Source organism: Podarcis cretensis (genome assembly GCF_951804945.1).
Source record: "Podarcis cretensis genome assembly, chromosome: 2".
In the NCBI taxonomy this organism is placed as follows: Eukaryota; Metazoa; Chordata; class Lepidosauria; order Squamata; family Lacertidae; genus Podarcis; species Podarcis cretensis.
This window is the reverse complement of record NC_137171.1, coordinates 97,066,075-97,090,247: the sequence shown is the minus strand read 5'-3', so window position 1 is coordinate 97,090,247 and position 24,173 is coordinate 97,066,075. Positions and strand designations below refer to the sequence as shown.

General features: G+C 45.3%; 1 protein-coding gene across 2 annotated transcripts in view; it reads right to left on the bottom strand.

Moving 5' to 3' along the window:
- SHQ1 (SHQ1, H/ACA ribonucleoprotein assembly factor) overlaps window positions 1-12,507 on the bottom strand; it is a 58,564-nt gene extending 46,057 nt beyond the window's left edge. Inside the window, exons 1-7 of one of the 2 annotated variants that reach the window (XM_079963133.1) lie at window positions 12,371-12,507; window positions 9,204-9,378; window positions 7,851-7,912; window positions 6,917-7,039; window positions 5,036-5,196; window positions 2,099-2,211; window positions 346-476 (exon numbers count right to left, since the gene is read on the bottom strand). In XM_079963133.1, the coding sequence (XP_079819259.1) occupies window positions 346-476; window positions 2,099-2,211; window positions 5,036-5,196; window positions 6,917-7,039; window positions 7,851-7,912; window positions 9,204-9,346 (733 nt within the window). In that variant the 5' untranslated portion in view covers window positions 9,347-9,378; window positions 12,371-12,507. Of the gene's footprint in view, window positions 1-345; window positions 477-2,098; window positions 2,212-5,035; window positions 5,197-6,916; window positions 7,040-7,850; window positions 7,913-9,203; window positions 9,379-12,366 lie in introns of both variants that reach the window. The other variant, XM_079963134.1, reaches the window with a different exon arrangement.
- Between the last annotated feature and the right edge of the window lie 11,666 nt (window positions 12,508-24,173).

Below are 24,173 nucleotides of genomic sequence, written 5' to 3'. Positions count from 1 at the left end.
TCCAAAACTGAGAAACCAAAAAGCATGAAAACGTTGCCTATATTTAGGATCCTTTCTAAGGGTTCTCAGGCTTCTTGTTTGGCCTGGGAGAGTGAAAGGAAGGGTTCTGGGAAAACAGGAAGAGCAAAGCAGCAATTCACTCCCAACGGTTCTTTTCTCTGTTATTTTTGTGCCATAAAATCTCAAGCAAACATTTGACAGTCCTTTCAAAAAGAAGGGGTGGGATGTTTGCATAGTCCCTCCTTTTTTGCAAAGGAGAGCAAATACCTGGTTGAAAAATACCCACTAAAGAGGCCTGCAGCTGTCCATCAACATCCACAGAAGATCTGGAAAGTGGGGTCTTACCAATTACTGCCTGTCTGCTCTCATTCAAAGGATGGCTTTCTTGGGAATCCATCTTCTTTCTAGAGGCTTTAACCCACCAAGGCTCATATTTCAACAGATGGTGAATAGTCTCATCTTCAAAGAAGTCAGCACTGGAAAGATAAAAGGATTCCTGCATCACGGTCCAAAATTAGGAGTTCGTGTATGTTGCCAAATAATCATAATACGTAATCATCATTTCCTTAAGCTTCTCAGTAGCATGCAAAGGTTTACACACCTAGAGGTGCAGGACTCCCAGACCCACCTGAGATTTGTGTATCTTGCTACAGGGATGATGCAAGTGAGCTATATTTTGCTCACCGGAATGGAGGATGGAGAGAAGGGAAGGTATAGACTTTTGTGCAGGTTTAAATATACCCCACCTTACAAAGTTAGAGAGTCACATCTGTTGTTCCACCCACCCCTTGTCTGTGCAACTAAATACCGTAACACAGTGAGATATGAGAGAAGGGCTGTAGCTGTAGACCACATGCTTTGCCTGGAAAAGGACCCAGGTTCAATCGCCAGGTATTGCCAGGTAGCAGTGGTGACTGCAGTTCATTGAGACGAGTAGAACACAATGTAGGCAGACAGAACAGATGTAGTCCACTAATCCTAGTTTCATCCCCATCATCCTCCCTGCCAAGTTCTACAAGAGCAACATTGGGGCTCTCCATCTATTGCGAGACACAATGGAGTGTGCCTCACGGGGTGAAGTCAAACCACTGGAGAATCACAGCCCCTGCTGTGGCTTGCAGAGATTGGTAAATCATAACTGCTGCCTCCTGCGTTGTTTCTGCTGCATTAGCAGCACTGAAGTGAACTCTCTGGGTGCAGCCTGGGCGGTCTGTATGGAGGTCCAGGGTTGCCCAGATGACAAGACTTCCCTCTTGGCCTCGCTGATGTGGTCCAAAATAAATCAGAGCAATACGTTTGGCACCAGCTTGGCTGCAGGAGTTGCTGGAAGGAGGCATACCAGGCACCATCCAACCATCTTAGGGACTCCACTAAGGAAGGGTTTACTCCTCAGCCTTTTCTCCTCCCAAAGATGTCATGCAAGGCGCGAAGGGGGAGGAAACAAGCAGGCAGTCTCACCCTGAGCTGCTTCTAAGTAAGAAGGCAGACAGGTGGGAGCTGGCTGAGGGGGAGGGACTAAGGTTGGTGGAGCAGTGCCTCATTTGCCTTAATGAAGCAATCTCTACTGTCAGTATTGTTGACAATACTGGAATAAATGGACCAGTGGACTTGATATAGAGGCAACTCTTATGTAAGTTATTATCCCATTTCTCAAGGGCGAACAGCTTAAATATGCAGCAAAAACCCTGTTTCTTTCTCTTGGCCGGAGTGGATCAATTGCACCTATTACACCTTAGAGTACTATACTCAAGATTATTATACTCTATTATGTGGAGTAAGAAAGGTAATTTCAGAGAGTCGTGGGGTTCCTTATGTTGACGACGTTCTGCAGTCGTTGTGTCTACTCAGCTTGAATTTCAGCTGGCCTTTGGCTCTAACAGAGTCTCAGAAAAACCAAACCTGAATCATATCAGTCATCAGCTTCCGTGGCAATTATACATAAAGAGAGTCTAAAATGCAGCATAAAGCAAAATAGTAGGAGATACGGAAACCACTCATTTCCTATTTAAAAAATAGGCCTCTTCGATCCACTTTCTATTAAATGATGACAAGATGGTCAACCAGATATTGCAGAAACACGCCATATGCAAGGACTTACAGGTAATGATCAGGATCAAATTTGGCATCTTCTGCTGCCAGCCTTTTCTCTCTGCGTTCAGCTGCAGAGGTCACGTCTGGATTTTTTATATCAATAACATCATTAAGTTCATCCTGCAAAGACAACCACAAAAGAATAAGCAAACCTGTAAAGGTGGGGGGGTTGACTTTGTTAAAGGTTTAGGCAGAAAACTTGTGAGGTTCATCTCAAATCAAAGCTGACAATGGAGACTCAGATGGTATCGGGGTAAAGGGAGTCTACACCCAGCAATAGCACTATGCCTAGCTATGGACTGAGTTTGCCTGGCCCCAGTCGCTTGCATTCCAAGTAAACTTTGATTGAATTTATGCAACGAGCTCTACATGAGGCTGCTACTGAAAATGGTCAAGGAGCTTGAGGTCCGAGGGAACCACCTCTGCTGGTATCTGCCCACCCGTGGTTATAGTCTATTTGAAAATATTGCAAGCTCCCGCAAGAAGCACCTTCACATTACTCCTAAACAAGTTTGAAAACAGGAGCCTGAGAACAAGTATTTACAGAACCCCACTGCTTCCATAATGAAGAAAGCTGAACAGTTCATTTAACACAATACTTTCATTTCCTGCATTGTATTCTTCACACAGAACTGCGCTGTGTGGATTCTTCTCTTTGCTTATACAGAGAAAATCATGTATTTTTTTCCCAAAAACAAAAAACAAAAAAAAACAAAAAAACCAAGCAAGCCTGCAGCACCTAGGAAGAGACAACACGATTCTAAGATTTATATTTACAGTATTTTTCGCCCTATAAGACGCACTTTTCCCCCTCCCAAAATGAAGGGGAAATGTGTGTGCGTCTTATGGGGCGGATGCAGGCTCCTTGGCTTCAGCGATAGCTACGCGAAGCCTCCAAAGCCTGCGCTCCGGAGGCTTCGCGTTGCTTCTGCTGAAGCCAGGAGAGTCTGCTCTTTGAGGCTGGCGGTGGGGGAAAGCAGCGCTTCCCCCACGGCCAGCCCCAGAGGATGGGGGGCAGTGGGAAGGCGTGCGAAGCCTTCCTGCTACTCTCCAACCCGGCTTGGAGGCTGGCGGTGGGGAAAGCAGGCTTTTCCCCAAGGAGGGAGAAGGGACGGACTGGCTGAGTCCGTCCCTTCTCCCTCCTGTGGGCTTTTGCAGGAGATGGGGGAATTCCCCCACCTCCCGCAAAAGCAGGCAAAAGCCGGGCGCTCTTTAAAGCGGCTGTGTAGCTTCTGCTGGCTTTTCTAGGAGGTGGGGGAATTCCCCCACCTCGTAGAAAAGCCGGCAAGAGCCACGCAGCCTTTAAAGAGCGTGCAGCTCTTGGGGGCTTTTCCCCAAGGAGGGAGAAGGGACGGACTGGCCGTTTCAGTCCCTTCTCCCTCCTGGTCGAAAAGCCCGCAGGAGTCGCGCGCTGCTCCTGTGGGCTTTTGCGGGAGGTGGGGGAATTACGCCACCTCCCGCAAAAGCAGGAAGAAGGTCTTGGAGTAGTGCACAGGCTGCGTGCAGCCTGTCCGCTGCTCCCAGAGCTGCGGGGGGGGGGGGGGAATCATATTTTTTTCCTTGATTTCCCCCCCTGAAAACTAGGTGCGTCCTATGGGCCGGTGTGTCCTATAGGGCGAAAAATACGGTAACTGTCATTTTTCATCGTTACAGGCTGCTAAGCATCTTCCACAAATTTCAACTGAAGACACACTATCTCAGACCATGGAAATCCCCTGAACATTGGCATCCATCTGTCTAGAGAGACAATGGAGTGAGTATTTGGGGGTGAAGTCAAATCGCTGCATTAGCAGCACCAAAGCGACCTCCCCAAGGTGCAAGCCTGCTGACTGGCCGGAGCCTCCTTATGCTAGCGCTGCCACCACCAGGAGGCTATTTCAACCTTCCTTCCCCTCCGAAGCAGGATGTGAAGGAGCTGGACACTGGAGGAGTGCCACATTCAGCTCCATGCTTTCTGGACATGGGGGGTGGGGGTGGCCCCCACCCCAAAGGTATTGGGGGATGCAAAAGGGCTCGGCCCCCAGGAGCTGGACCCCCTGCCTATAAGGCAATGGAGGTTTAGGATCAGAGTTTTCCTTCACCTAGATGGGCTACCTTCCCCTAAATGTGAAAATTTTTCATCAGGCCAATTACGCAATGCAAAATCATGCACAATTAAGCATCATGAACCCCAGGGGCACTCACGTGGGGATTTATACAGAAATTCCATGGCGTCAGCAAAAGGGGCACTTACGATCAGAACGCACAACCTTTTGTAATGATTGCCACTTAATCACTGCAAGCGTTTGGATTCAAAGTTCTCACAAACGGAACTCCAGCTCAGAGTCTTCCTGCTAGACAACTAGAGTGGGAAGGCATTTTTCACTACCTCCTGTGGTGTCTTGCTCTCTGAAAAGCTGCTCCACAAGGTTCTAGGCTATGGGAGAGAACGCAGCAGAAAACAATGGAAGCAGCCTCCCTTTGCCTTATTCCATGGGACCTACTGCCAAAGTTAAGGACAGAGGATTTCGCTTTATAGGTTAAGGCTCACATTGTATGGGTTGTTTCAAATGGGCCACTGCCCAACCTCAAGGTGGTTCCGAACATATTGTTTGCTTATAAGAATGGATGGTATTCAACTAAGTTTCAACCCATTGATTTTAATGAGCGTGACTAAGCTGGCCCCAACTTCAACGGGTCTCCTATGAGTAAAACTTCATTGAATGCTACCCAATGAATGTGAACAGCTATGTTGCCCTGACATCACACATTTGTGGAAGCCACCCAGATATCAATGTTTGTATGTTGGGTTTATTCCATTTCAATAGCAACACCATGAGGATTTCCTTCACGCTGATACGTAATGCGTTTCAAGTTTCATTCTGGATTGGGGACTGAGGGAAGAAGCTATGCCTATTAGAAGAGTTGATGGGTTTGTTGTTTGTTTTTAAATACCTGAACATACCTGAAGACGTCTGAAAACTCCCGATTTCATATTTCCAAATCCATAGGTGCAAGGCGAACATAAGGGGCTGTCTTTGCTTTCCACATAAGGAGTCTGTTCAATTTCCCAGTCAAATTCTTCCTCTTCTTCCTCCTCCTCCTCCTCTTCTTGGTTTTCAGCACCTGAAGTTTTGAGGTCAGGTGGGGGGTGGGGGAACAAAAAGGTAACAAATCTTCCTATCAGTAAATTTCTTCTCAAACTCCACAAGGCACCACCAGAGCCCCCAGTTTGGAAACTGGAATCGTGCTGCTTCACCCTGCCTCCCAGATCATCCACACAGTGGAAGCCACAAGATTCATGAGGCCTGTGTGATGGAGGCCCTAACCATGTCATTTAATACTGCGGGAACGTGTGAACCTTCACTTGGGATACATACGCTACATTTGTTTGTGTGAAAAGACAGAGATATAAACCTAAGAACCAGAAAAACTGATATTGAGCAAAAGACAGGATTAGTACTTGGCCAACATCAAACATAAATCTGCCCAGTTCACTATAATGAATTCTACTTTTAGGTTTATGATGAAGTATGTGTATATACTCCCAACTCCCCACTGATGCGTCTTCTATTTTCATGCGACTGCACACACACACCAGGGATCCAGAAGTGGTGCCCGGAAATGACAAGTGAGGTTAGTTCTCAATGGCAAGATCAAAGAGTGTGTTGGGCAATATATGGGGAAATTAATAGTGGAGTAGGGGGGCTGAAAATAATGCCAATATATTTCACATCCGGCAACCAATGTGCCCCTTTGGTTTCAGATGGAGTTTGGTCAAGTACAGTGGTACCTTGGTAGTAGAACGCCTTAGTTGTAGAACAAATCAGCTCCCGAACTTTGCAAGTGAGTGTTCAGGTTTGCAAACGTTTTTCTGGAAGCCGAACATCCAAGGCAGCTTACACAGCTTCCAATTGGCTGCAGGAAGCTCCTGCAGCCAATTGGAAGCTGCACCTTGGTTTTCAAAACATTTCGGGAGTTGAACAGAATCCCAGAATGGATTAAATTTGAGAACCAAGGTACGACTCCAGAGTTAACACTAAACACATTCCTTAGTGTGTTAGTGTTGATCTGGCTCCCTCGATCTCAATGATCTCCAGGCATGATTGGACCACAACTCCCAGCAGCCCCCAGCCAGCATAGCCAATAGTAAGGCATAAAGGGAGCAGCCAAAACATCTGGACAGCACTTGATTGGGGAAGGCAATACAGTGGTACCTTGGGTTACAGACGCTTCAGATTACAGACTCCGTATACCCAGAAATAGTACCTGGGGTTGAGAACTTTGCCTCAGGATGAGAACAGAAATCACACGGCGGCAGCGGGAGGCCCCATTAGCTAAAGTGGTACCTCAGGTTAAGAATAGTTTCAGGTTAAGAACGGACCTCCGGAACGAATTAAGTTCTTAACCAGAGGTACCACTGTAATAATAATTTTATTATTTCTATGCTGCCCATCTGACTGGGCCTCCCCAGCCACTCTGGGCGGCTCCCAACAGAATATTAAAAACATGATAAAACATCAAACATTAAAAACTTCCCTAAACAGGGCTGCCTTCAGATGTCTTCTAAAAGTCAAAAAGTTGTTTATTTCCTTGACATCTGATGGCGGGGGCGGGTTCCCACAGGGCAGGTGCAATTACCAAGAAGGCATTAAAGGCAGCTTCCTGTGTTTCTATGAACAACCAGAAGCATTATCAGCCTATGTAAAGCATTAAATTCCTATTTGCAGGAAGCAGTGAAAGTAAAACATCTAGCACATAAATTCATCTTTCTCTGAACTTAGATAGGGAGGGAGGGAGAGAGAATGAACCCGTGAGCCATTTTTAAAATTAAAATTATACAAACCCATTTCTTCGACTAAAGGTTTTGCAGATCTGGATTTCTTTGGCGCTAACAGAGCTGTCAACATGTCTAGCCCATCAAAATTCTCTCCGGGAACTTCCTTGGGAAGATGGATTGTAAAAACCCCTTGAAAGAAAAGGATTGAGTTAACAAAAGGCATTTCCCCATTTATCCGGATAAGCTACTACTAGGGTGTTTCGAAAAGCAATAGCAAAACTGCTGGCCAGACTATACTAAAAAACCAAAAACAAAACCCTGCCTGCTCTCATTTTTGCTTGCATTACTCCAGGGACAGAGGCCTGCAAGTGCAGCGCCCCCATTCATTAATGATTTCACACATTCATAAAGCAGAAAAAGAGGAGCACGGGTGATTACAGCTCATTTTCAGCTCCCATCCTAACTTACAAAAGGAGGATCTGCACACCCTCCCAGTGGAAAGATTTGGAAGTCACACAAGATGCAGTTCCACATCTAGGCCTCATATATCTCAAAAAGGCCCCTCTTCAAACAGAACGAGGGCAAGTGGCTTTTGCTTTCTTCCACCACCTTCCATATTGCAAATGAGAGGCACAAATTAAATACATCTACTACATGTCTTGCTCGATCAGTCCAAAAACCCAAGCTAAGAAGATGGGGAACAGACACAAAACATTCTTCCCAAATTCATAATTTGTCATGCAACACATTCCACTAGATAAGGCTGCGCTTGACGCTCTCTGCACAAAGAAAATTGTGACATGGGAAGCATCGTTGTCTTCCGTCTAGCAAACCTAAACCATCCCACTTATCTCTACGAAGCAAAACATTCTGAAACAACCAGGACAGCTATCTTCATTTTATACTACTGCTAGAAGTGGAAGCAAATGTAACAGCAGAGGAATCTTGCATATCACACTTTCTTCCAAATGAAGATATTTAATTAAAAAGAATTACAAACCTGTGTCGTCATACGATGCTTTCTCTCTCCCATCCTCGACAATTCTTCCTGGAAGAGCCAATCTGGGAGAGGTGGAATTAAAGGCGTTTAATTACATATCTGATGCAGGGGTAAGGATGATAGGAAATCAGGGACTGGTTCAAAGCTTTAGAAAACCTCCTTCCATGTACACTTCAATGCAAAAGAAAGCCCAATTGGAAGCTGTGCGATTTGAGTAAGGTAGAGAGAAGAGCAGAGAATGAAGGCAGAAAAGGACAGATTAGGTAAGAGGAGTTTGGATTTGATATCCCGCTTTATCACTACCTGAAGGAGTCTCAAAGCGGCTAACATTCTCCTTTCCCTTCCTTCCCCACAACAAACACTCTGTGAGTTGAGTGGGGCTGAGAGACTTCAGAGAAGTGTGACTAGCCCAAGGTCATCCAGCAGCTGCATGTGGAGGAGCAGAGACACGAACCCTGTTCCCCAGATTACAAGTCTACCACTCTTAACCACTACACCACACTGGTAACTGCCGTGTGCCTTGCAGAATGGTGAATGCATGACCTTAAGGCCCTATCCCCTCTCAAGTCCTGCCTAGAGTCTTTCCTGCTTTCTCAATATTTTAATAAATACTAATTGTCCACTGAGAAGACTTGCTCAACAAGCATGAGTGTTACTCCAGATGCCCATGCTGGTATCTAATATAGGAGAAAACCCAGGAGAAAAAAAATAAAATTCAGAAACAAGAGCTAGTTCACATCCCACCTCAGCCATGAAATCACAAAGTGATAAGTCTCACCCCACCCTCTATAATAGAAATAATACTGGTGCCTCTTAAGGAGCTATTGCAAGAATATACTGAGGTGTTTTTAACATTCAAAATAACACTATATAAATGCCAGAGGTGTCATTTACAATGTGTGTATAGAACACATTCACAGAAAGTCTTCAGGGTGAAGTGTAAGCACACAGCTGAAACCAAACAACGTACTACAGCAAGCCTTGGGCTCATACATTCTATTTCTCCCTCTTCTGCACAAATAAGGAGGAAATCTGAAGTGTTCATTAATGGTTTGGAACAAACCAGTTTCTCATCTCATTTGAATACAGGCTATTGTAGTTTGCACAAAGCAGCTAGATTAATAAGCCAGGGTTGTACCACTGTGGGTCCCAGGATAATTCTCAAAACAAACCACAGACTGAATTCAGCCAATATGTGATTCCGGAATGTATCCTATATTAAGGATTTTCTGTCTCTCACACACAAATGAGCAAACTTGCCCCCAGAAACACAGTGGGGAAGCGCTTATTAACACAATGTGACAAACAATACATAAGCAATTAAACTCAACCTAATGAAGTGATGTTACTTACCTGAGAAAGTACGGTTTCGCATAAAACTTGAACTCCTTCCCTTCAAAATAGACCTCAAACTCTGAAACTCGTGCATATGGTACTTTGATTGTTATTGTAAGAAAATCTGGATCCTGACTCAGTTCAAACGCTGGAGTTATCATGCTGAATACTGTTCACAAGCCAAAGGTGCTGCCTGAAAAATTATGTCATGAAAATAAAAGAATCACCCTCTGAGCAAACATAAGAGAATATCAGTGACATATGAACACCTGAGTATGATAAATGGATTTCTGTTAATTAATTTTTCTAATTGTCCATTTCCTGGCAGTCTGAAATAGTTTTGTAAATTTTATGAGGGGGAGATTCCCCCCCCCCCCGCTTTGACTCCAGGGTGACTGCAGTGGGGCCCACCCCTCATCCTAAAATTGTAGGACCCTGAGGCATCATATCTGGCACCATGAAAAGGCCTGAGGAGTCTAAAGCACAGGGCAACCATCTCAGAGACATCAAGAACACCACTTGTAATAATGCTGGTGATGAAGCAGCATGGTACAGGCCCAGCCATCGGGGTCCAAATCTCATAAACACTACCCAATGTCTTTGGAGCACCCTCCCAGGCTGTTCTACCTTTTCAGGGGAAAATACACAAGGAAACAGTAACTTTGGGGAGATGTAAAGCTATTTGGCAATCCATTTTTGGGTTACATGAGTTGTGCAAGTGGCAGAAAGCAGAGACATTAATGACTATCAGATCAAAAGGAGATGGTAGAATAGATCTTTCAATGGGCTGGGGTTAATGTTTGAAGTGTGCATCCTGTGTGAATTAAAGCAAAGGTTTTACAGTGGTGCCCCGCAAGACGAATGCCTCGCAAGACGGAAAACCCGCTAGACGAAAGGGTTTTCCGTTTTGGAGGTGCTTCGCAAAACGAATTTCCTATGGGCTTGCTTCGCAAGACGAAAATTTCTTGCGAGTTCCTGCGGGTTTTTTTCCCCTTCCCCCCCCCCTTTTTCTAAGCCGCTAAGCCGCTTATCAGCTGATCCGCTAATCCGCTAATAGCGCTAATCTGCTAATGGGCTTGCTTTGCAAGACAAAAAAACCGCAAGACAAAGAGACTTGCGGAACGGATTCTTTTCGTCTTGCGAGGCACCACTGTATTCAAGATTTTGGGACTTTACTCAAAGTTTGAGGGAATATGCTTTGAGGCTTAGGAGCGGTTAAATGACTGGAAGTAAGTAGGACTGAGGACAAAGAGCAGTTGCTCAAGAAAAGGTCTATGGAAAGAGTGTAGGATGCTGCTATTCATAGGGAATTAAAATTGCCTCTTTGGCAAAATGGGAAAACACTTTCCTAGGGTTTTAAGGAGAATGCCATCAAGCTTCTGAGAAATCATAAACAAAATACAGCTTTTACACAGCAATGTTGTCAGGAACATGACTGCATCAGAGCCTTCCGGATGGGAAGATTGGAAGCTAATACCTTGAAGAAGACACTAGATGGAAAATGCTGACATGACTGATATGAGTAATCAATGAAAGTATGTTGGGAAAAAAGATACAGAGGGAGATGCAAAAGTTCAAGCAGATCTGAAACAAGAGCTTATGAGAGCTAGGGAATGGAGTCACAGCACATGACAGAGTGGAAAGAGCCACTGGGCGCAGGAGACATTTTATGATGACAGGCCTATTTGCCAAAGATGAAGGAAAGTAGGGCACACTGCAGAAACAGATGATGTTATCAAGAGTGTTCATGAGTTGGAGATGTTCAATCAGGCTCTGGAGCATCTGGTGAGACAGTGGAGCTAGAAGAAGAAAGGAAGCAGTACAATACACCCGTGTTCAAGCACATTTAGTATAGTAGGTCCCATCTGCACTATACATTCAAAGCAATATCACACCACTTCAAAGAGTCATGGCTTCCCCCAAAGAATCCTGGGAACTGTATTTGGTTAAAGGTGGTGAGAGAGAGTTGATAGGAGACCTCTGTTCACCTAACAGATCAACAATTCTACAGGAATTCCTGGGGGATGCTCTGAGGCGGCCCAAAGCACATTTCAGTGTGGGCACCGACAGTTACTTCCCCCACCAGCTTGTTTATTTTTGTTGTATACAGATGCCCTCATCTGTGCCACGTATCCACAGGGAGCTCTGAGACACATATGATGCACTGGAATCTCAGATGACACTCTCCAATTTGCCTGGGCATATGATTTGCCCTGGTTGAAAGCACATTTTAGTGTACAGACCCCCAGTTACTTTTTTATGGTATTATGATGCCATCACACATTTATGAGCATTTCACAACCATGATTATTTTAACTGAATAACATTATTGTTGGGACAAAGGAAGGAGACCCCTGTTCATGTACATATATATAAGCCAAGGGATATCCTAATATTTATTATTATTATTAAATGAATAAATTTGTACACCAGCCTTCATCCAAAGATCACACGGATGTTCACAACATAAAAATACAAAATGAGAGCATACAAACTTTAATTGGGAGTTCAGGGATACATGAGCTTTACTTTTTAAAAAAGTGCTTCAGATCTTCTAGCAAATAAAAAACTTGGAACCACTAACTAACTAACCTCAGCATCGCCAGCCACATTTTTATTATGTGAATTCCACAAATAGGATATGAACCCAATATCACTTTCCCCATTGGCGACGCCCCTTCCCCACACCAGGAACTGATATATTCAGAGGCATTGCTGCCTCTGACATCTATAGTGAGTTGGGAGCCTCAAATAAAGCCTGCTTCCATTTCACAGAGAACACAGCAAACATGTTTCTAAATGGCGAGTGCCTCAGGAGTCCGCAGTAAGGTACAACCTGCTGCTTTTACACACTTACTCTCTGACACACACATCAATGGGCATGCCTGTCGAAAAGCCAAGAGCTAAACACACATGGTGCCATCCCAACACAGGGTGGCATAAAAGACTGCTGCTGCTGCTGCTACAAATTCCCCTCCAGCTCCCTTTAGCCATGGATAAGTGTCTGTGTGTTTATAAGTGTGTGGATATGTGCGCGCATGTCTCTGTGTATGTTGGTGTGTGTGCATGTGTGTCTGTACGCGTATTACTGTCGGCTACAGCCTCCATTTCCACACAGCTCCATCCCCGCTCTAAAAGACTACGAAAAACGCCAGGCTCGGCAACCAGCCCAGGCCAACACTCACCCACCGACCCGATCGAAGACCACGCACTTCCACACACGCGCTGGCAGAACCCGTCTTCCCCTACCGCCCACGGCCCGCCCATCCCGATGGCGCATAGGCTTCCAATTGGCTGGAGCCTGCGGTCAACATCCATTCCCTCCAATGGAGAACAAGGGTCTCTCGGAGGCGGGCCGCTTGGGAGGCCGGGCTACAAGCTCATTGGCAGGAGCTGTCGGCTCGCGCCCATTCACAAATCGCCGAAAATGTGAAAAAAGAGGGCGGTGCGGCGGAGTGAGCGTCACGTGACAGGAGCCCGGCTAGGGAAAGGAATGCCGCCATCCTGCGCCTGCGCCTTCCTTTAGGTTCGCTATAACGGGCGATGCGAGCGAAGCAGGCAGCTGCACGTGACTTTCCCTAGTTCTGTGTTTGGCGCTGGCCACGCTGCAAAGAGGCATTGCTTTTTTTTTCTTTTTCCAATGCAAATGCTTGGGTTGGCTTTCCAGTAATCTTCCAATCAGCTAATACTACTGAATGGCAGCGAAGCTGCATCCTCAGTTCGTAGTTCCTTACTTTGCTCAAAACTTCGAAGAACTAAGAAGCTCCTGTATCCCCACATTAAAGTCCATATGCCCCTGAGCCACCAAATAAATATCATTAATGTGCATGATTGGGTGGTGGGCTCTTTTTTTAAAAAAATCCCAACAATCAAAATTATGCTTGGGAAATACTCTTAAATGCATGATGACAATGTAGCACCATTAAAAAAACTTAAGTAACGGGGTGCCCATCCCAAAACATGCTTTGGGCCAGCATAAATCATACACCCGAGCAAATGGGAGAGGGTCCTCTACTGCCAACCCAAAGTGCCCTACTGGCGCATAGTCAGTTTGTGGAAATCTGTAGGGGGGGAAATAAGTATCTGGTGGCATCCAGCCCCAAACATGCTTTGTTGTTGTTGCTGTTGTTTAGTTGTGTCCGACTCTTCGTGACCCCATGGCCCAGAGCACGCCAGGCACTCCTGTCTTCCACTGCCTCCCGCAGTTTGGTCAGACTCATCTTTGTAGCGTCGAGAACACTGTCCAACCATCTCGTCCTCTGTCGCCCCCTTCTCCTTGTGCCCTCCATCTTTCCCAACATCAGGGTCTTTTCCAGGGAGTCTTTTCTTCTCATGAGATGGCCAAAGTATTGGAGCCTCAGCTTCACAATCTGTCCTTCCAGTGAGCACTCAGGGCTGATTTCCTTAAGAATGGATACATGCTTTGGTTCAGCTCAAATCATGCAGCCAAACAAATGGCGGAGTGTCCTCTATACAGTCAAGGGCATCCATGCAGACAATGATAGCCAAAATATGAAGGAAAAAATAAGTAACCGGGTATGTCTCCTGTGCAAAATATGCTTTGGGCCAGCACAAACCATGCACCCAAGCAAGCAGGAGAGTGTCCTCTACAAGGTACCAACAGAACAGGCATCAGGCTATGAGTATGATCTCTGGTGTCCTGGAGGAGTCTTGGGAAAGTAGCAAATGTATTTGATAAAAATAAATGTAACAGAAATGTTTTCTATATTGGAAAAGACTACCATGAAATATAGGAATAAAAACTCATGACCAGTTAAGGATCTAAAATGGGGACAGATGGGGTCTGGAACAGAGCTCCCAGAATAAAGGTTTTATAAGAAGGCAAGAGAGAGGAATTCTCTACCCAGCTAGGTGACGTTAGCTCTTGGCCCAGTTCCCAAGAAATTTGGTCACAATAAAGTCCACTCTCCAATTGAAATCAGTGGGCATACATTATTTGCAACTAACTTGGTGGCAACAGGGCGTAAGCACAACTATAACTGCAGTCCTATGCAAACACATTTGAGAGTTAGACCAAGGTGGTTATTCTAGATACCAGACTGAGCTGTATGGATAAAGTTCTAACACAATGGAAGTAAGTCCTGTTGAACTTGCTTGTTCTGAGAAAGAATGCAATAGGATTTAGGGTACACCTTTTTCTGAACTGGCCCATGTGTTTAAAACTGGGCATATTCCAAGTTGTTGTCATGTAGTCGTGTCCGACTCTTCATGACTCCATGGACCAGAGCACGCCAGGCACTCCTGTCTTCCACTGCCTCCCGCACTTTGGTCAAACTCATGCTGGTAGCTTCAAGAACACTATCCAACCATCTCGTCCTCTGTCGTCCCCTTCTTGTGCCCTCAATCTTTCCCAGCATCAGGGTCTTTTCCACGGAGTCTTCTCTTCTCATGAGGTGGCCAAAGTATTGGAGCCTCAGCTTCACGATCTGTCCTTCCAGTGAGCACTCAGGTCTGATTTCCTTCAGAATGGAGAGGTTTTATCTTCTTGCAGTCCATGGGACTCTCAAGAGTCTCCTCCAGCACCATAATTCAAAAGCACCAGTTCTTCAGCAGTCAGCCTTCTTTATGGTCCAGCTCTCACTTCCATACATCACTACTGGGAAAACCATAGCTTTAAGCCTTTCTAATTCCGCTGATTGATAGATAGATAGATAGATAGATAGATAGATAGATAGATAGATAGATAGATAGATATAGATCTCTAAAGAGGGGCAGGATTTGGGGAGTGTCACCTGATTATATGCTTTTTTAAATTTATTTTTTTACAATGCTACCCATTCTGTCTTTCGGGGGTATCTGTTGGGGAGGATGAAAAGCTTTCACATTTGAGCAGTGTGACAGGTACAAGCTGTTTTGAAGCACAGTGGGTATTTTGTTGAGCCTCTGGTACTTTTAAGTATCCAGCAAAGAAGGCTTTTAAGGAACTAAATAGACATACTTTTCAAGAATAGCTACACCAACAACAAGATTGAAAGGGTTGTGGGGTGGGGGGGTTAGACATACACACATAGTGGTCACTGTCAGGTTCCTGGCTTGTCAATTTGAAGATGCCTTGATACAGTTTGGTTTCATGTGCACTAAAACAGATGCAACTTACAGGATAACAGCTGAAGATACATTTTCACATGGTTTCCCAGCCACATGCTGGTAGACTACATGAAAGTACCCTCACCAGTCTCCAAATGTGATGGAAATGGTGTTTCTTCAGAGATTAGAATATAAAATATCTCTGAATACTGCTGGGTGCAAGGGAGCATAATTTTTCATCCTTGCATTTACTAGAAACCAGATTGTGTGAGTTTCTTTCTTTTCTTTTTCTTCTCTTCTGTGCCCTGAGGGACACCCTGCTAATCTAATGTTCCTTAACGTGATCTTGTTTTCCAGGTCATTGATTTAATTTCTCAGGACTTTATAGGCTATAATAGTTTCACTCATAATAGTGTTATGACCATCCAATGATATCTTTTTTATTTCCAGAGCAGCTCAGTCTTTATCCAAATCCCTTGCTTAATCCCTACAGAGAGAATATGAAAAGCTGAATTGTTCGATTCCATGTTAATTTTTAGAAGGAAGTCTGGCTACTCTTAAGTTCAGTAAGTTCCTTGCATGAGGCATAATATATTCTTGAAATGTTGCCCTTTATTCACTTTCAGTATTCCCTTCTATCAAATGTCAGGGTTGTCTTATAATAAGTGGAGGGAGTAAGAGAAGAATCATAGAATCATAGAGTTGGAAGAGACCACAAGGGCCATCGAGTCCAACCCCCTGCCAAGCAGGAAACACCATCAGAGCACTCCTGACATATGGTTGTCAAGCCTCTGCTTAAAGACCTCCAAAGAAGGAGACTCCACCACACACCTTGGCAGCAAATTCCACTGTCGAACAGCTCTTACTGTCAGGAAGTTCTTCCTAATGTTTAGGTGGAATCTTTTTTCTTGTAGTTTGGAACCATTGCTCCGTGTCCGCTTCTCTGGAGCAGCAGAAAACAACCTTTCTCCCTCCTCTATGTGACATCCTTTTATATATTTGAACATGGCTATCATATCACCCCTTAACCTCCTCTTCTCCAGGCTAAACATGCCCAGCTCCCTTAGCCGTTCTTCATAAGGCCTTTGACCATTTTGGTTGCCTTCCTCTGGACACGTTCCAGTTTGTCAGTGTCCTTCTTGAACTGTGGTGCCCAGAACTGGACACAGTACTCCAGGTGAGGTCTGACCAGAGCAGAATACAGTGGCACTATTACTTCCCTTGATCTAGATGCAATACTCCTATTGATGCAGTCCAGAATTGCATTGGCTTTTTTAGCTGCCGCGTCACACTGTTGGCTCATGTCAAGTTTGTGGTCAACCAAGACTCCTAGATCCTTTTCACATGTACTGTTCTCAAGCCAGGTGTCACCCATCTTGTATTTGTGCCTCTCATTTTTTTTGCCCAAGTGCAATACTTTACATTTCTCCCTATTAAAATTCATCTTGTTTGTTTTGGCCCAGTTCTCTAATCTGTCAAGGTCGTTTTGAAGTGTGATCCTGTCCTCTGGGGTGTTAGCCACCACTCCCAGTTTGGTGTCATCTGCAAATTTGATCAGGATGCGCTTGAGTCCATCATCCAAGTCGTTGATAAAGATGTTGAATAAGACCGGGCCCAAGACAGAACCCTGTGGCACCCCACTAGTCACTCTTCTCCAGGATGAAGAGGAACCATTGATGAGCACCCTTTGGGTTCGGTCAGTCAGCCAGTTACAAATCCACTGAGTGGTAGCATAGTCAAGACCGCATTTTACCAGCTTCTTTACAAGAATATCATGGGGCACCTTGTCAAATGCCTTGCTGAAATCAAGGTAGGCTACATCCACTGCGTTCCCTTCATCTACCAGGCTTGTAATTCTGTCAAAAAACGAGATCAGGTTAGTCTGACACGACCTATTTTTCCGAAATCCATGCTGACTATTGGTGATCACAGTATTCCTTTCTAGGTGCTCACAAACTGTTTGCTTAATGATCTGCTCCAGAATCTTCCCTGGTATTGATGTCAGACTGATTGGGCGATAATTATTTGGGTCCTCTCTTTTCCCCTTTTTGAAAATAGGGACAACATTTGCCCTCCTCCAGTCTGCCGGGACTTCGCCTGTTCTCCAGGAATTCTCAAAGATGACTGCCAGTGGTTCTGAGATCACATCTGCCAGTTCTTTTAATACTCTTGGATGCAGTTCATCTGGCCCTGGAGACTTGAATACATCTAAACTAGCCAAGTATTCTTGTACTATCTCCTTAGTTATTCTGGGCTGTGTTTCCTCTGCTGAATCATTTGCTCTAAATTCTTCAGGTCGGGCATTGTTTTCTTTATTGGAGAAGACTGAGGCAAAGAAGGCATTGAGGAGTTCAGCCCTTTCTGTGTCCCCTGTTTGCATTTCACCATCTTCTCCTCTGAGTGACCCCACTGTTTCTTTGTTCTTCCTTTTGCTACGAACATACCCATAAAAGCCTTTTTTGTTGCTTTTAACCTCTCTAGCAAGCCTGAGTTCATTCTGTGCTTTAGCTTTTCTGACTTTGTGTCTACACGTGCTGGCTATTTGTTTGAATTCCTCTTTGGTGGTTTCCCCCCTTTTCCATTTTTTGTACACATCCTTTTTTAATCTTAACTCAGTTAAAAGTTCTTTAGATAGCCACCCTGGCTTCTTTAGGCACCTTCCATGTTTCCGTCTCATTGGTATTGCCTGAAGTTGTGCTTTTACTATCTCCCTCTTAACAAACTCCCAGCCATCATGAACTCCCTTTCCTTTTAGTATTACTGTCCATGGGATCTCACCCAGCACTTCCCTAAGTTTTATGAAGTCAGCTTTCTTAAAGTCAAGAAATTGAGTCCTAATATGCTTGGCTGCTCCTTTCCGCTGTATAGTAAACTTCAGAAGAGCATGATCACTCACGCCTAATGATCCTTCCACTTCTACCCCACTAACCAGGTCATCAACATTGGTTAGGACCAGATCTAAAATGGCTGTTCCTCTTGTTGCTTCTCCCACTTTCTGGACAATGAAGTTGTCTGCAAGGCCAGTGAGGAATCTGTTTGACCTTATGCTCTTGGCTGAGTTTGACATCCAGCAAATATCTGGGTAATTGAAGTCCCCCATTACTACTATCTCCCTTCCTTTTGCATGCTTGGCCATCTGTTCCAGGAAGGCATCATCTATGTCCTCCGTTTGGCTTGGGGATCTATAGTAAACTCCCACAATGAGGTCCCTGTTATTCATCTCTCCCTTAATTTTGACCCAAATGCTCTCACTTTGGCTTTGAGGTTCTAAATCTTGGATCTCTTCACAGGTATACACATCCCTGACATATAACGCCACTCCTCCTCCTTTCTTGTCTGGTCTGTTTCTCTGAAATAGATTGTAACCCTCCATTATTACATTCCAGTCGTGGGACTTATCCCACCAGGTTTCAGTGATGCCTATTATGTCATATTTAGTTTGCTGTACCAAGAGCTCAAGCTCATCTTGTTTATTACCCATGCTTTGCGCATTAGTGTACAGACATTGAAGTCCATTAATCATTCCCCCGTGTCTCTTATTTAAGGATTTTTTCCTCCCACCACTAGGTCTGCGTGCTGTTTGCTCCATTTGGTCTATGACATTTGGATGATCATGTTCATCAATTGATAGACTTCTACCTTCAGGAGCACTGTCTTCCTTCCCCACATTAGTCAGTTTAAAGCCCTCCTGATGAGGTTTCTGAGATTTTTGGCAAAAACATTCCTCCCAACCGTTGTGAGGTGCAGCCCAACGCTTGCCAGAAGTCCATCTTCAAGAAACTGCAGTCCGTGATCTAAGAATCCAAACCGTTCCTGTTTACACCATTTGCGAAGCCAGCTGTTCACTTCCACTATTTTTCTCTCTCTCCCTGGGCCACGTCGTTCAACTGGGAGGACAGATGAGATGACAATTTGTGCATTTAATTCCTTCAATTTCCTGCCCAGAGCCTCATAGTCTCTTTTGATCTTCTGGAGGCTATTGCTTGCAGTGTCATTGGTTCCCACATGAACCAAGAGGAAGGGGTATTTGTCAGTGGGTTTTATGATTCCTTGCAGTCGTTCAGTTATATCTTGGATCTTAGCCCCGGGGAGACAGCACACTTCCCGAGACATCTTGTCAGGCCCACAGATCACTGCTTCTGTTCCCCTCAGTAGGGAATCCCCTATCACCACTACACGCCTCCTCTTAGGTTTGGTCGGGGTTCTTCCGTGATCTGTCCGTTCCAAGGTCGCCTGCACATTCCCTGAGGACTGACTTTGCTGCTCGTCTTCATATACCTGATCGACTGTAACGAGGGAGAGATCCTCAAATGGAGTCTGCTCTTTGTCTTCCATTCTAGGGGAGAGGACCTCAAAGCGATTGTGTATTTCTAAACAATCAGAGCGAACCCTGGGCCTCCTACTTCTTTGAGTTTCTCCATATATCTGGCTCCTGTGTTGGTGAACTAGCCTCCTTCTCAGGGGAGTCCCCTGTCTCCTCCTTGGTGGAGACGGTGTGCTCTGTTGCTTCCAAGAAGAGCTCCAGCTCTCTAATTCTTTGGAGCGTAGCCACACTTTCCTCCAGTTGCTGGACTTTGTCTTTTAAGAGGGCAATCAACATGCAATTGCTGCAGGTAAAGCTGCCTGCAACCTTTGGCAAGATGGCAAACATTGTGCAGGAACCGCAGGCGACTGCAGCTGTTCCCTCACTCTCCATCTTGAGAATGTGTCGTTGGGGCTGGCTACAGTGGTCCTCCATCATAAGAAGCGTGCAGACAGGACAGGTAACTCCCCCCCAAAAAACCCTAGGTCTCCCCCAACAAACGTTTGAGACTAGCTCCCCTAAATCTAAAGATAGATAAAATTGTGCGCGCCGCTGCCCTACAAGAAACCCTGCCCCCTCTGACCTTTGCACAGGGAGAACAGCTAATCAGCCACAAGAAACACACACAGGAGAAACCCCTTTTTGCTCCTTCTTCAGCCGCTGCCCTACAAGCTCTGAAATAAGTTATTTTCATTCACTTGCCATAATATTTATAGCCCAATTCTATGCTTAACTTTTAACTAACAGAGCTATCCAATATTCACACTGTGTGGGTGGGGGGTACAAAACAGCTTCCCCAGCCAAAGGGCCACCATATTCAATGTGTTCTGAAGTCAGGAAGGAGGAGGAAACACTCATTGCCAGGAATTACAAAAACAGCATACATGCATTCAATTTCCCTGGAAATTCTGCAGCCACTACATGCCGCCCACATACAGAAGAAGCCAATGGGCCTGCAGCAACAGTGAAGTGACCCCAAAACACCCCTGGCAACACCACACACACACAAGACTGTGCTCCTGTGCCCCCACTCCAGCAGCGCCGGTGGGCCAGCCCAGTGGTGTAGTATGGGGGGGTGCCACAGTGTGTGTGTGTGCTCCAGCCACAAAATTGTTAGTGGAAGCACCCAGTGCTGCCTAAATACAGCTGTGCGCTTCCCTTGGTGGGCCCAATTGGAAACAGCTTCTCCATGCGATCCAGGAAGTGGCCTCTCCAGACAACAGAGCAGCTCTTTTTTTTTCTTATCTCTGTGGCTGCAATTTGGGTGACACAGACGACGCCAGTAGGTGTTGAATCCATATGCAGACTCCATGCGTTTCCCTCCCTCGCCCCACCTCCCCTCTGCGCAGCCCCGGGTGCAGGCAACCCATGTTATGCCACTGGGCCAGCCAGCAGCAAGCTCAGTACTCCCAGCCATCAGGCATCCCTACAGGCAGGGAATTGATTCCTCTCATGCTACTCAGGAACACCCTTTTGGTACAGTGGTACCTCAGGTTAAGAGCTTAATTCATTCCAGAGGTCCGTTCTTAACCTGAAACTGTTCTTAACCTGAGATACCACTTTAGCTAATGGGCCTCCTGCAAAGTTCTTAACCTGAGGTACTATTTCTGGGTTAGCGGAGTCTGTAACCTGAAGCATCTGTAACCCAAGGTACCACTGTATTCATGTCCTGACCTCATAACATGGAGCTGAAGAAAGGAAATAAACCATGTTGTGATATCAGAAAATGGGTATCCTGTCCTAAGTCCTATCTACCACAGCCTATCAGGGATGATGTGAGTTGCAGTCCTACCACCTTTGAAGGCCCACAGATTCCCATCTCTGTTATGGAGGGGGAAGAGGGAGCTAAACGCAGCTGCCATTTTCAGTGGGAGCTGCCAATTCAGTGTAATGTCCTATATTTTTGTGGTGACATGAGAAAGTCATATATTTCTCATCTTATGCCTCTGCAGTAATAGACTAACAACCTAATTATGGGATCAATCATCTTTATCAGCTGCTTTAAAAAAATGATGTATCACTAATGCCTTTTACACTGGACTGATTCCCATGTTAAATACTTTTTCCCATCCTGTTTCTGACAATGATAAGATCATTACTGTCAATTTGTAACTAGGCTGATGTTACATCACTTCACCTGTTTTATGTTATTGGCTGTAATCCACAAACCAGAGAAGTTGGCATACTTTGCTTTGAAACAATTAATGCATGTTTTATTTTACTTTTCAGGTAGGGGAATTATTCCTGCAAACTCTTGTCGTGACCCTGATAGCTTGATCTGCAGGCATTAGCAGCTGATGTTGCTTATTTCCATGTTATTAAAAGCTCCACTTACTAGTACAAGTAGCAGTTGAAGGCACAGGAGCAGGTCAAAGTACTTTTTCTGCTCAGTTGGCAGCTCTGTGTCAAACGTGAATTGCGAATCCCTTCAGAATTTTTTTAAGGTGCTAATGAATCAAACCTGTGTACTAAGAAACAACATTTAACCACTGATATACATTGCAAATGGAGTTGCCCTTCTCTGTGCCTCTGGTGGAAGAATGAGTAGCTGGGAGAAAAGGACAAAGAACCTTCACAGTGGCTGCATCCATATTGTGGAATAATTTGTCCCATTCAGTTAATTTGAACGCACATATCCCTGCCATTTGGTAAATAATTTTCTGTTCTGGCAAAGTTCTGCGGTGAACTTTATTTTCTTTTAATTTCCAGTATGTGTTTCTACTTTGTTATTATCCAATGTTAGCCATACTCAGAGCAGACCCCTTTAAATCACAGGAAAATAAATTTAAGTCCATTAATCTCTGTGGGTCTATTCTGAATATGACTGATGTTGGATATCACCCATTGTATCTTGTGCACTGGATGAAGTCGGTTTATCCACTAACCTGGGAGTCTCCATTAACCTGTTCCAGCTGTGACAACAAGACACTGGATCCCAAACTTTTTAGAACTCACAGTGGTGGATTTATGGTCGCCTTACTTCGACAGCAAGGGTGGAGAACCCTTCAGTTGTTGCTGAACTCCAACTCACATCAGTCCCAGTCAGCACGGCCAATCGTCAGAGATGGTGGGATATATAGTCCAGCAATATTTGGAAGGTCACAGGTTTCCTTCCTCTGATCCACACAATAATCAATTAATACCTGGATACAGGGGACTCATATGCTCTGCTGTCAGATTAAAAGTATTTGCACAGTCTATTGAATGCATATGCAGTGTGTAAATGAAAATGCAAGTGACGTCATCGCTGGTTTTCCCAGATACGGGAGATCACTAAATGAAGACGGTATGCAATGTACAGATGCAAAAAGAGATGAAAAGTACCGTATTTTTCGCCCTATAGGACACACTTTTTCCCCTCCAAAAATGAAGGGGAAATCTGTGTGCGTCCTATGGGGCGAATACAGGCTTTCGCTGAAGCTTGGAGAGCAAGAGGGGTCGGTGCGCACCGACCCCTCTCGCTCTCCAGGCTTCAGGAAGCTATCAGCAAGCCTGGGGAGCCTGCGGGAGTTCCCGCAGGGCTCCCTAGGCTGCAGATAGCGGCCTGCTGTCCGGTGCGCGGGCGCCCTGAAGCAGAGTGCCCCGCGCGCCAGGCAGATATCCGCAGCCTGGGGAGCCCTGCGGGAGTTCTCGCAGGGCTCCCTAGGCTGCGGATAGCAGCCTGCTGCATGGAGCGTGGGGCGCACTGAAGCAGAGCACCCCACGCTTCGGGCAGACATCGGCCAGCCCCACAAGCTCGGGGGACAGCGGGGAGGCGGAGCGCCGCCATACCGCTGTTCCCCGACCTGGTTTGGTTTCCCCGACCTGGTTTTGGAGGGGAAATAAAGGGGAAAATTTTTTCCTTTATTTCCCCCCCAAAAAACTAGGTGCGTCCTATGGGACGAGAAATACGGTATCCTATGCAATTCACCATACTACATGCAAAGATCCCACTTGAATCACGTTATGTTTATACTGGGCGTGAACTTGGTTTGCTTTGTTTACAGAGAGAAACATCTGGTTTTAGTTAGCTTTCCAGACAATGCTGGCCAAGCATTCTTCAAGACACATAAAAACAAAAAGACGCAACAGTCAGCACCCCTCCCCCATAAATCAGTTGCCCCTTACAGAAAGAGGAAGACATTTCAGTGCTCTTTTTGGACAGGGCAGATTCATAACTATCAGGCCAAGCTCCTTCCTTTAAAAATGTCACCACTGAGACAAATGGAATCTAGTTCAGAGAGAGCGATAAAATTTCTTTTGTCCTAAGGCAGGTTTGTGCAACATAATGGCTGTATTCAGATAAGTTCTACACAGAGCAGATCCAGTGAAATGAATGGATGTGAGTTAGTCATGTTAGTTTAATTTCAGCGGGTCTACTCTGAGTAGGACTTACATTGGGTACAACCTACACCCTTCAAATCATGCATGTGCCAGCCTAGGTTATTCATCGCAATCCGCTCGAGTGGGTGATATTTAAGCCCTCTGCTTTTACGCAGCACTCAGGCTTGCTGGCATCCCTTTCAGGAAGCAGTATGGAAAAACGGAAAAAGTATGCCTGTGCATACTTTGCAGTGTGGTGTAGTGGTTAAGAGCGGTAGTCTCGTAATCTGGGGAACCGGGTTTGCGTCTCTGCTCCTCCACATGCAGCTGCTGGG